At 37.0% G+C, this 10,541-nt stretch overlaps 1 protein-coding gene across 2 annotated transcripts in view; it reads right to left on the minus strand.

Annotated features, from left to right (window-relative positions):
• RHOBTB3 (Rho related BTB domain containing 3) overlaps positions 1–10,541 on the minus strand; it is a 69,723-nt gene that overhangs the window by 44,414 nt on the left and 14,768 nt on the right. For both annotated transcript variants that reach the window (XM_020793206.3, XM_020793205.3), the window contains 3 exons: positions 7,222–7,407; positions 6,798–7,023; positions 2,055–2,247 (listed from right to left, as the gene is read on the minus strand). In XM_020793206.3, coding sequence (XP_020648865.1) covers positions 2,055–2,247; positions 6,798–7,023; positions 7,222–7,223 — 421 coding nt within the window. In that variant the 5' untranslated portion in view covers positions 7,224–7,407. The remainder of the gene's footprint in view (positions 1–2,054; positions 2,248–6,797; positions 7,024–7,221; positions 7,408–10,541) is intronic.

The raw sequence follows: 10,541 nt of genomic DNA on the forward strand, positions 1-10,541 counted from the left end.
AAAATTTATGCTCATGAACTTTACATGTAGTCTGGATCTGGAAAGGTCTCTTTTTGTTCACCTGCCATTCACTACATCTGTGATACAATGTCCATGTAACTGAATGCATTTCTCATGTATAAGAAGGCCACAAAGCAGCGCTCCACCATGCAATGAAATATAAGAACTAATGGATCAAGGGACTGCATTACAGCAACTATGTTACATAACTACTTCTCATGCAGTTACAACATACTGCAATCTAACAAAACAAAGCAAAACAGTGCAATGTTTCCATTTTGGAAGTAGCACAGAATATCAGTGTTGCTAGGTTCCGATAAAAAAAAAACTATGAACTAGGAACATGATGGCTTAGGACTGATGCATTGGGTCAAGAAGCTATGGGAAGAAGCTATGGGAAGAAATTATGTACCTTATGAAACACCATCTAAACTCATTAAACAATGCCTGTAAGATCAATGGATAGCTCAGGAAATTCCAAGCAATGCATCAGCGGTAGGCATACTAATACGCCATGCGAGAACTGCTAGAATGCCACAAGAAATATATTTTTGAAAAAGTTAAATTTGTGAATCTAGGGAGGCAACCCACAGCATCTTTGCATGTATCAGTTATCTGGCTTTGCTCCTTTAATTAAGACTTCATTGCAGTTATTCTGCTGCAGATGTGATGGGATCATTCAACTATTCTGTTTACAGAAACACTCGTTTTCAGAAGGATGGGGGAGTATGCTATAAAATATACAGTATGTCTCATCTATCAGGAGATTGATGGCACAGTTGCAGTTATGATGCTGGCCTATGCTCACCAATTCGTCAAGGAAAATGTTGCTGAAAAGAAATGTTCATGCATACAAGAGAATTATAGAAATCAAATTGTAAGCCGCCCAGAGTACATTGTCTAAATGGGTGAGATAAATATCTAATAAATAAATAAATGAGTTCTTGAGGTTTTACATGTACTGTACATGTACATAAGTATGCCCGAAGAGACTGAAATGATGTTATGTCCTATTCACATATTCAATAACAATATGTACTCCAAATATAAGGAGGGAACATATATGTCCTGCTCTCTCCATCATTTTCTTCACATGAAGGAAGAAGACACCCTGTGGAGGTTCTCCATGTGAGTCAGGAATAGTTTCCATGAATAAAACACATCCAGAATGATGGGTTCTCTTCAGGCATTCCTACATATACTTACTATGGAATAAGTACTTACAAACATAGTAGGACTTATTTCTAAAGAACATAGTAGGACTTGTTTGGGACAGAACTGTATTCTTAAGGAAAGATCCAAAGCTATGCTAGCAATGCAACATCATATAACTTTCTTCTCCTCCACTCCTCTTCCCTTCAAGCCCTCAGTATTGCCTAAAAATATGATCCACAGATTTTCTCAGCTCTCTAGAGCAGCGGTCCTCAACCTTTTTCAGGCCGTGGACCAGCTAGGGGGAGCGAGAACCATGTGGGTGGCAGGGGCACCCCCATGCTCATGCCGTGGGTGTGTCATGTGAGCATGCGCAACACCCCCGCCGTGCAAGCATGACATGCCCTGCCATGTGCAGGGGGGGAGATCTGTATCTGCAGCCCAGCTCCTGCAATTCCACGCATCGGCACCGGACCACGGACCAGGGGTTGACAGCCCCTGCTCTACAGTATATATTTAGAGGATCCACAGTAGGCTGTAATGGAGAGGGGAAATTGCCTGCCTCCTGATTGCACTGGAGGAAGCAGTCCATAAGTAGATGTCATTCCCTGATTTTAGGGCTAAGACTGCAGTCAGAAACATAATTAACAGAAAGGAAGCCATACATAAAGGAACTTGTTTCCAAGTAAAGATGTAGTCCTGACATCATTTAAATTGGCACTTTCATTTCCTAGATTAGCCCAATACCAGTTTAAGTATATCAACTGAAATCTTTGCCAGTTACAGTAAGGATGTGCATTTTGAAATAGATCTTTTGATTGTAAATCAGTGATTCTTTTTCATCATGATCTAACTTCTAAGTCCATATTTACATTTCAGCTGTTTTTAAAATGAGCACATACCGTTTTGTCTTGCACCAACAGCAGAAATTATGACTGGAACTGAACAGTGGTTTAATGCTTTTTTAATCAATGGTGCATAAATGTCCTTTAATTCTTGAAATGAAGACTTGTCATTTACAGAGTATTTAATCACAATGATATCTGCTTCTCCAATAAGATTCCGGGATGTGTACCAGTCACTTTCAAAAATGTCCTACATGAAAGAAAAAGATTTAGCTAAATTCCTTTGTTTGTGGATCAAGAGCAGAATGAATTAATACTCCTTCACACAAAACTACAAAAATACATCATTGGTATTTCTTTTATCATAAACTGAAATGTTGAAACAACAAAGACCAGGAAGCTTGTGAGTACAATTTCTGTCTTCTTCTTCTTGTTCTCCCCCACCCCACCCCGCCCAAAAGCAATTTGCACAAAACTGTCCAGAATTAATGAATATGAAGCTAACTTTTTAATCTCATTCACCTCCCAACAATCCTTTTATATATATTCCCAGTTTACAAAACAGGGAACTAAATAGCTTGATGTAGGTTAACTACTAACTTGACGGGTGAAAAAAAATGTCTATGAAGATCTTCCACTAATGTTCTCACTAGTTTCGAGTACTTTACATTGGTTTAGTTACAGATGTAAACTTTCTCTTCTTATCTACTTAATTACAAAAGATCTCAGAGATGCAGTACTGATAAAAACTGAAAACATAAACAATTTACTTTACTCTGTCAATAATACCTTTCTATTAATTTTTATAAAAAGCAATCATCTGCATTGATGACAGCTTCATTTAACAGCCCAAGAGTTTAGTCATACTGCATGAACACCAATAACCTACTTCATTTATGAAAAGCAGTAAATCCTAGCAGCCTCACCAGAACAATTTCTATTGTTTTTATAAATGAAACATTTTAATTAAAAATGCTTCATGAAACAATTTTTTACCACTTCAAGAACAAATAGCCATTGAATCATAACATTCCAGAAGAAAGCTAGAAGTATTTTGAGACAATGGATCTATGTTGCAGCTCACCCCACCTGCATTTTCCCATCATCTTAGAATCCATATTCCAGTACTCTCATTGACTGGCATTATTTTTTCTCTTTTTTTAATTTCAGTTTTTACAATAAGATCCTGGATGCTTAAGTTTGGAGATAAGAGTCCTTTGTTCTTACAAGCAGACCATGTTTCTCTGTTTCTGCAGCTATTTCTTTTTTTCTCCAGTGGCATTCTGGAAATATCACTTCTAGAAAAATGAAAGGCCAGTCCAATGTCCTTGCTTCTTATGCAATAAACAGTTATTACTAGCTGATGAAAGGCTTTCATGGACTATTATAAATTGATCCTTTGTACTGCTCATTTTTCATTGTAAAATCCTGGTTATTAAAATTGCAGATCTCACAATTTTAGAATATCATGAAACTTCCCACTACTTAAAGCATTCTCAGATAAAGTAAGCATAAGATAAATTCAGAATGTTCAGAGCTGTTGGAAGTAAAAGAAGATAGGAATAGAAAAGTATATAAGTCCAATAAATAAATAAATAAATAAAATAATCTCAAGAGAGAAGACATAGGGAGACAATACGAACTGAGGAGATGGGAAAAACCAAATGGAAATGGTTTGATGAATACACTGAGAAGTTACAATCTTTTGGGAGATTCTTAGGACATTCTTAGGACACCATTCTGAATACTGACAAAAGGCAGAAGAGAATAAAATGTTTTAATTTCAACATGTCTGTATGCACACTGACGTATTGCCCTGATTATAATACTGTATTTAGGTACTTCTTGACATCATTCTATTTCAAAAGTTCAAACACAAGAGTGGATCCTTATGTAGCCAAAACAGCACCATGCTTTCATAAGAGATGAAAATCCAAAGCTTGGAGGAACACAAGTCATCAGGACAAAAGTGCCGTCTCTCAAAGCAACACAATGAGGACAGAGCACAAACAGTGGCTATGGAATGTTAATGGGGGAGAGGCAGAAAAACAAGTGGATAAGAGAGTGACAAATCCTGGAAGCTGGCATAGCTGGCTTAATGGAACACCAAACAGGAGCACATATTTTGGCTTTATTTGCAATGACAACACTGAAACTGGAAACACTTTTTAAAATTCCTCCTTAGATTTTGGAGCTATTGGTAAGAGCAAAGGTCCTGTCCTGATACTTATAGCACATACTTTTTTTTTCATCTGTTGTTGTGTTGATAACTCTTTTACTATTGATCAATATTGCAATTATCAAAGAAGACGACTGACAGAAAGTATCAGGAATGCATAGATAACATATTCCAAAGCTTAATGTCCTTGGAGAAAGATGACATTTGGAAGCATTCTTAGCCAAATAATTTGATCTGAGATATAGTAACCTGAAATTTGGGGCAGAATATCATATTTCCAATACAAATCAGAAACAGCAAAAGTATTGATGTATTGCATCAATTTCCAGACAGGAAATTCAGGTTCAGCTCAGTTAATAATACTGACCAACAATCGTTCCTGTATATTTGTATATAGACCTATATAGCAAGGTTAATCTCTAAATGGTTGGGGTATGTGCTCCTGATAGCTCAAACAGATTGTTATCCTTTAAAATAATTCATCCACTCTAAACATAGTATCAGAAAAGTTATATAGGGGTAAAGCAGTGCGTTTTTTTCATTTAGCTTAGTCCATATTTGTGATAGCAATTAGAAAATAAGAATGATTCCAGATATCATCCAGAATAGATGTGAAAAACTAATGTTGAGATCTGTTTTGAAGTAAAATATATTTTCACCAATTCCTAATATTTACACTTGTTAAAGCTGCCCAAAGTCATCCAAATGATAAGATACACAGCTGAACAAAATGAGTTTTCTAGACAATGTTATTTTTGTGCATAGCAAGCACCCTGGTTAACCTTTCCAGGTGACTGCTCAAGGAGAGCTATTCCATTCTGTGCACCAATGCCTAGACAACTTTATTTTTCATGAACTCAAGTTCTAGTACTGATTTACTAGGAAAAACGCAATTGCTATTCCTATTTCATCCTACAGTTCCACTATTGTGACAATATTGTGATAAGCAAAACAAGTCCCTCTTCATTATAGCTATGCCATTTTCTGTGTTTTAAATGCTCTGCCACTTCACCTACTTTTAAAATTTGTTCTAATTGATTCCTGTCATCCAGTCAGGTGCAGTGCATGCCTGTTATATAACTGCTCTCCCAGTACAGTATGTTTAAAAATGGCTGTGTTTCAGCAATCAGATTGACTCCTCACCTTTTTTTTCCTTGGTGTTGTAAATATAATACCTCTGGCAGTTCGGATAGTTCAGTGGTTCTTAACCTTTTTGAAAGAAACGCCCCCTTGAGCCATTGAGGAAGTTATCATTGCCCCCTCCCCACGGCGATATCTTATTTATTTATTTATTTATTTATTTATTTATTTATTTATTTATTTATTTATTTATTTATTTATTCATTCATTCCTTCCTTCCTTCCTTCCTTCCTTCCTTCCTTCCTTCATTCATTCATTCATTCATTCAAGACACTTAAATCCAATGACCCCTGAAAATAAAATTCAATTGCAAGAAAATGAAATGCCTGAAAAAACAGTAACATTTAATGATTTAGTTACAAGTGAATTTTAAGATGCAAAAAGAAATATTAAAAGGGCTTAAAAACAAACCACAGTGCAGGTTTGGCTTGCTCCAGCGGCCCCCCCTACCGCCCCCCTTCTGTTCCACCGCCCCCATACCGCCCCTTTTTGTTCTACCGCCCCCCTGAAAAATGAAATCACCCCCTGGGGGGCATTATTGTCCACGTTAACAACCACTGGGATAGTTGACTGCTAATTTAGCACCTAGAAGTAAGGTCCAGAGAACCTCACCCACAGCCATCAGACAGTTTCAAGTGACAGATTCTTATTTTTTGTTTTTCTGTTATACTTTCTTCAACGTATAATTAGAGACAAGCCCAAGATGAACAATATTTGACTCACCTGATTCATACTAACAATCGCACCTTAAAACACCTATACACCTTCTACAAAACCACAGTTTTCAGTCATTTCAGACTTGGCATCTACGTCTAAACTTTTAACTGTGCATATCTGCCTTTCTCCTCATTTTCTCTCCATTCATAAAAACACATATTAAATGGTGGTGGTGGTGGTGGTGCTGTTAGTGCAACCGAAAAGGTCATGAAAACTCGTAAGTTTGTTTTATTACATATAAGGATTTAAAAATCAATTAAAAGAAAATGAACAAGTCTTCCAACAGAACTGTCAGTTCTCACTAAAAAGGAGAAAAAAATGTGAGAACTTGTTCCTCATTACCAACCCTACTAAGAAATTCAGGTATATAACTAAGTCATTTTGGTGCATGATCAGTGCAGTACAAAATGAAAACTTACATGTTTCAAAACTTTTGTCATCATACATTTTTCAAACATATCCCATGCTGAAAATCTCTGCAGAAAATAAGTTTACTTTCAAACTGTGCTTTAATGTTGATACTACTACTGAATTTCTCTCTCTCATTTACTCAGCTGACACTAACTTAAACAGGTATTTACTTTCATTTCTTTATGTGCTGATTTTCTATTTCAATAATCTTATACTATATTAAAAATAGATGAGAATAATGTTAAAATCCTTTAAGAATATTACAAGGAAATAAGTGTCATGGAATTCATCGAGACCTGGCATTGAATAATATGTTTAAGATCAGTAGTTTCTTTCCTATTACATTCTCTTACCCAGAAAGGACAGTCATGTACCACCAATCTGACATTTCCAAACACACAGGCTTGATACTCGGTGAATGCAGGGTTTCTAATGTGGTTGGCAGAGTTTAGCAACAAACTGCTGTCAGTCTCTGAAACAAGAGCACTTCTCCCAAGATAGGTCCAGATCAGACTTCTCTGCTGATCATCCTCAGAAAATCCAGTTCCTTCATTTCCAAAAGCTACAATGTGAATGGACCTACAAATAAATGATGCTTTTTTTAATCTGCTGGAATCAAAATCTATTATGATAAAATTAAGAGATGGGGGAGAAAAGAAAAAACAAATGATATTTTAAAGTCAAAACAATAACATTATTTCACTTCTAAGACACACTTTTTGTTTTTTGTTTTTTTCAAACGTGAAAAACTTGAAAAATAAATAATGACCCACATACATGATCTTAAATCCACAAGCAGGAGAGCAAATCGGCCAGAGATCCTGCAAAAGCTGCTTGCATTATAAATCCAAAGGTTCTTGAGCTCATTCTTCCTCCATTCCCTGAAGCTGCTTCATGCTCTTAGTCGCATACTTGGTGGCTCTGTGGTGCGTCCGCCAGTGTCTAATTCAGCAATCCCTTTCTCTGCAAATCAAAATGAGGATTAGTTCTTTGACAACAGCCTGCTGCTACTGCTGCTGAAGGTGAAATCAGCACATACACTCAGCAGCTCCCAGCTTCGAGCACAGCCATTGCCTCATGACGTCAGAAAACTCTACCAACAAAGGGTTTTAACACCCGCAAGAGAAAGAGAGACTACAAATTTCTGCAGAACCAAAATAAGACGGTCAGTTTGGTGGAGACAGAGAGAAAAAAGCAAAGTGTGGCTTTGGGAGCAGCAGCATCTCAGCGAACTGAAGAAACCTACGTGGTACACTGCTGCTAGAGTGAAAAAGATACATAAATACATGAGCTCACTGGCAGCCAATCCACTTCCAGTCATTCCAAATCCAGGAAGGCAGGCAGCCCAAGCTAAGGCAGAGAGATCAACACTCAAGGGAAAAAAATGCCCCCAATAGAAAATACTTCTTTTCAAGACCTTTCACATGTATATCAGAACAGACTTTTAAAACCAGCTTTGTAAAAAACCTTTGGATTCCACAACCAACTCTTCTATTAATAGTCAGATTAAATTAGATCTTATATTTGATTGCAAATATTTTTACATTTAACTAACATATTGCATGTACATAAAAAAAAATCAGTGGTCACCATATGAACAGCCATTGTGTGACAATAAGCATTATGTTTTGAATATGGAGATGGATGAGCCTCTTTCTTAAGAATAATGTTTTCTGCTTCTGGTATCACTACTATAAGTAAAACAAATATATATAATAAAAATTGAATATTAAACAGAAATATTTAAAGTATTTTACGATATGCAATTATAAATATTATATACAATTTGATATGTAAACATACAAATACAAAATAGAAAGGAAATGAGTCTTTTAAAAATTGTTAAGATCTATAAGATAAATTAAGTATACAATTTAATGTTGTTTCAATACTTGTGCCTGCCTCTTATTTTATACAGTGGTGCCTCGCTTAACGATTACCTTGTTAAATGACAAATCCACTTTATGATGAAGTTTTTGCGATCGCTATTGAGATCGCAAAACGATGTTCCTATGGGGAAAATTCACCTAATGATGATCGGCTCCATGCTTTGGGAACCAATTTTTCGCTAGACGACGATTTTAAAACAGCTGGTCAGCGGCTCTAAAATGGCCGCCTGCTGTGCAAAATGGCTCCCCGCTGTGCTTTAGGACGGATTCCTCGCTTTACAGGCACCAGAAAACGGCCGCCCTGTGGAGGATCTTCACAAAACGAGCAGGTATTTCACCCATTGGAATGCATTGAACAGGTTTTCAATGCATTTCAATGGGTTTTTAAATTTTGCTTGACGAGGATTTTGCTTAACAGCGATTTGAACGGACCGAATTATCCTCGTCAAACGAGGCACAACTGTATTTTAAAAATGTGCAATTTATTTTTGGTTGCAATCCTGTGCAAATGTACTTTGACACAATGTATGCCACAATGAACTCAGTGGGATTTCTGAACAGACCTGCACAGGACTGCTTTGCCAAAGTAAAAACAAAATTAAGATATAGGATTGTTCTGTTAAAGTCATGATGAATCTTAATTTGAACTTGTGCACAAAAGTATTTCTGCAGATTATATATAAGTGATCTAAATCAGTGGTCTCCAACCTTGGGCTACCAGATGTTCTTGGACTTCAACTCCCAGAAATCCTGGCCAGCAGAGGTGGTGGTGAAGGCTTCTGGGAGTTGTAGTTCAAGAACATCTGGAGGCCCAAGGTTGGGGACCACTTATCTAAATGAAAAAAACACAAGAAAACAAAGAGAAACCTCAACAACTACCATCTGGCAAGGGGATACTATCAAGGCAAAGTTTGTCATTCCTTAAAATGAAGTTAAGGAAACAATCCCGTTTTTACAGTAAATGTATTTTTTGTTTATTTGAAATATGTTTACCTCACCTTTCTTCTTAAAAAGGACCCAAGGCAGATTACATAATTAAGTCTATTATCTTCAAAAAGGTAGGTTTTCAGTTATAAGGACAGTACTTGAGACATCTAGCTGATTGTTCAAATCTAAGATGTAGAAGGACTTCCCCAACATACACATTAACCAGGTATTGGTATGCAAGCACAGCAATGACGTCACCAGCAATAGCAAGATGCCAATACTGTATAATAAAGAATGAATGCTTCTGCTTCAGATTCTGTACAACTAATGCGCAATAAGATGAATGCAACCTGAAACTGAAGCAAGATTTCAATTAATTGATGTTCAAGGAAATTAGCAGCAATTTGCCAGTGTTGGTGTTGTCATTCTTACATTGGTGTGGCTGCAAAATGCATATTCACCACAGATATAATAAGATGAAAATCCATTTACTTCGTGTTAATCCCATTCTCAGCCTGCCAGGAGCCATCCAGGGGGAGAACAGTATTCCCTTTTGCTGCCCAGACAAGGCAGGGGTTGACAAAGAAGGAAAATTTTGCATATCTAGAGCACACGTTCAGCTCTTCCCTGAGTTTTTTTTCTCTGCTTAACATGGGGCACATTTCTCTCACTTCTTCTCTGTTTAACAATCTTCATCTTCACTCTTTGGATACTTTTCAACTTTTGTGCTTTTCACAATTGATTTCCCCACATGAGAAATAACAATAAAGATGGTGTGCCGTCAAGTCAATTCTAACTTATGGGGACCTTTTTTAGGGTTTTCCAGGTACAGAATACTCCAAAGTGGCTCATTATTCCCCTCATCTGAGGGCACCTTGGGACTGTGTATCTCACCAAGCACAGTGGAGAATTGAACTGAGCGAATAGCTACGCTAAGCATACTGACACTGAAATCTTAAATTTCATACTGTTGTTGTTGATAGTGATCCATTTACAAGTAAAACCCTGAAAAGACTCACCATAAATTAGAACTAACTTAATGCCATAAATTATTATTATTATGTGGGGAAATCAATTATGAAAAGCACCAAATCTACCAAGCTGTCAGACCAGCCACAGAGATTGCTTTCAAGCCTGTCCAGCTCCCTTCATATTCCCATGCACCTCTTATTGTCTCTGCCAGGCAGCCAGGGATTATCCATTAAGCAAAATACTGTAAATCAGGGGTTTTAATCTCAATTTACCTGGGGGCCGCTAGAGGCAGAGTCTGGGTGAGGCTGG

This window comes from Pogona vitticeps, chromosome 2, assembly GCF_051106095.1.
Source record: "Pogona vitticeps strain Pit_001003342236 chromosome 2, PviZW2.1, whole genome shotgun sequence".
NCBI classification, from domain to species: Eukaryota; Metazoa; Chordata; class Lepidosauria; order Squamata; family Agamidae; genus Pogona; species Pogona vitticeps.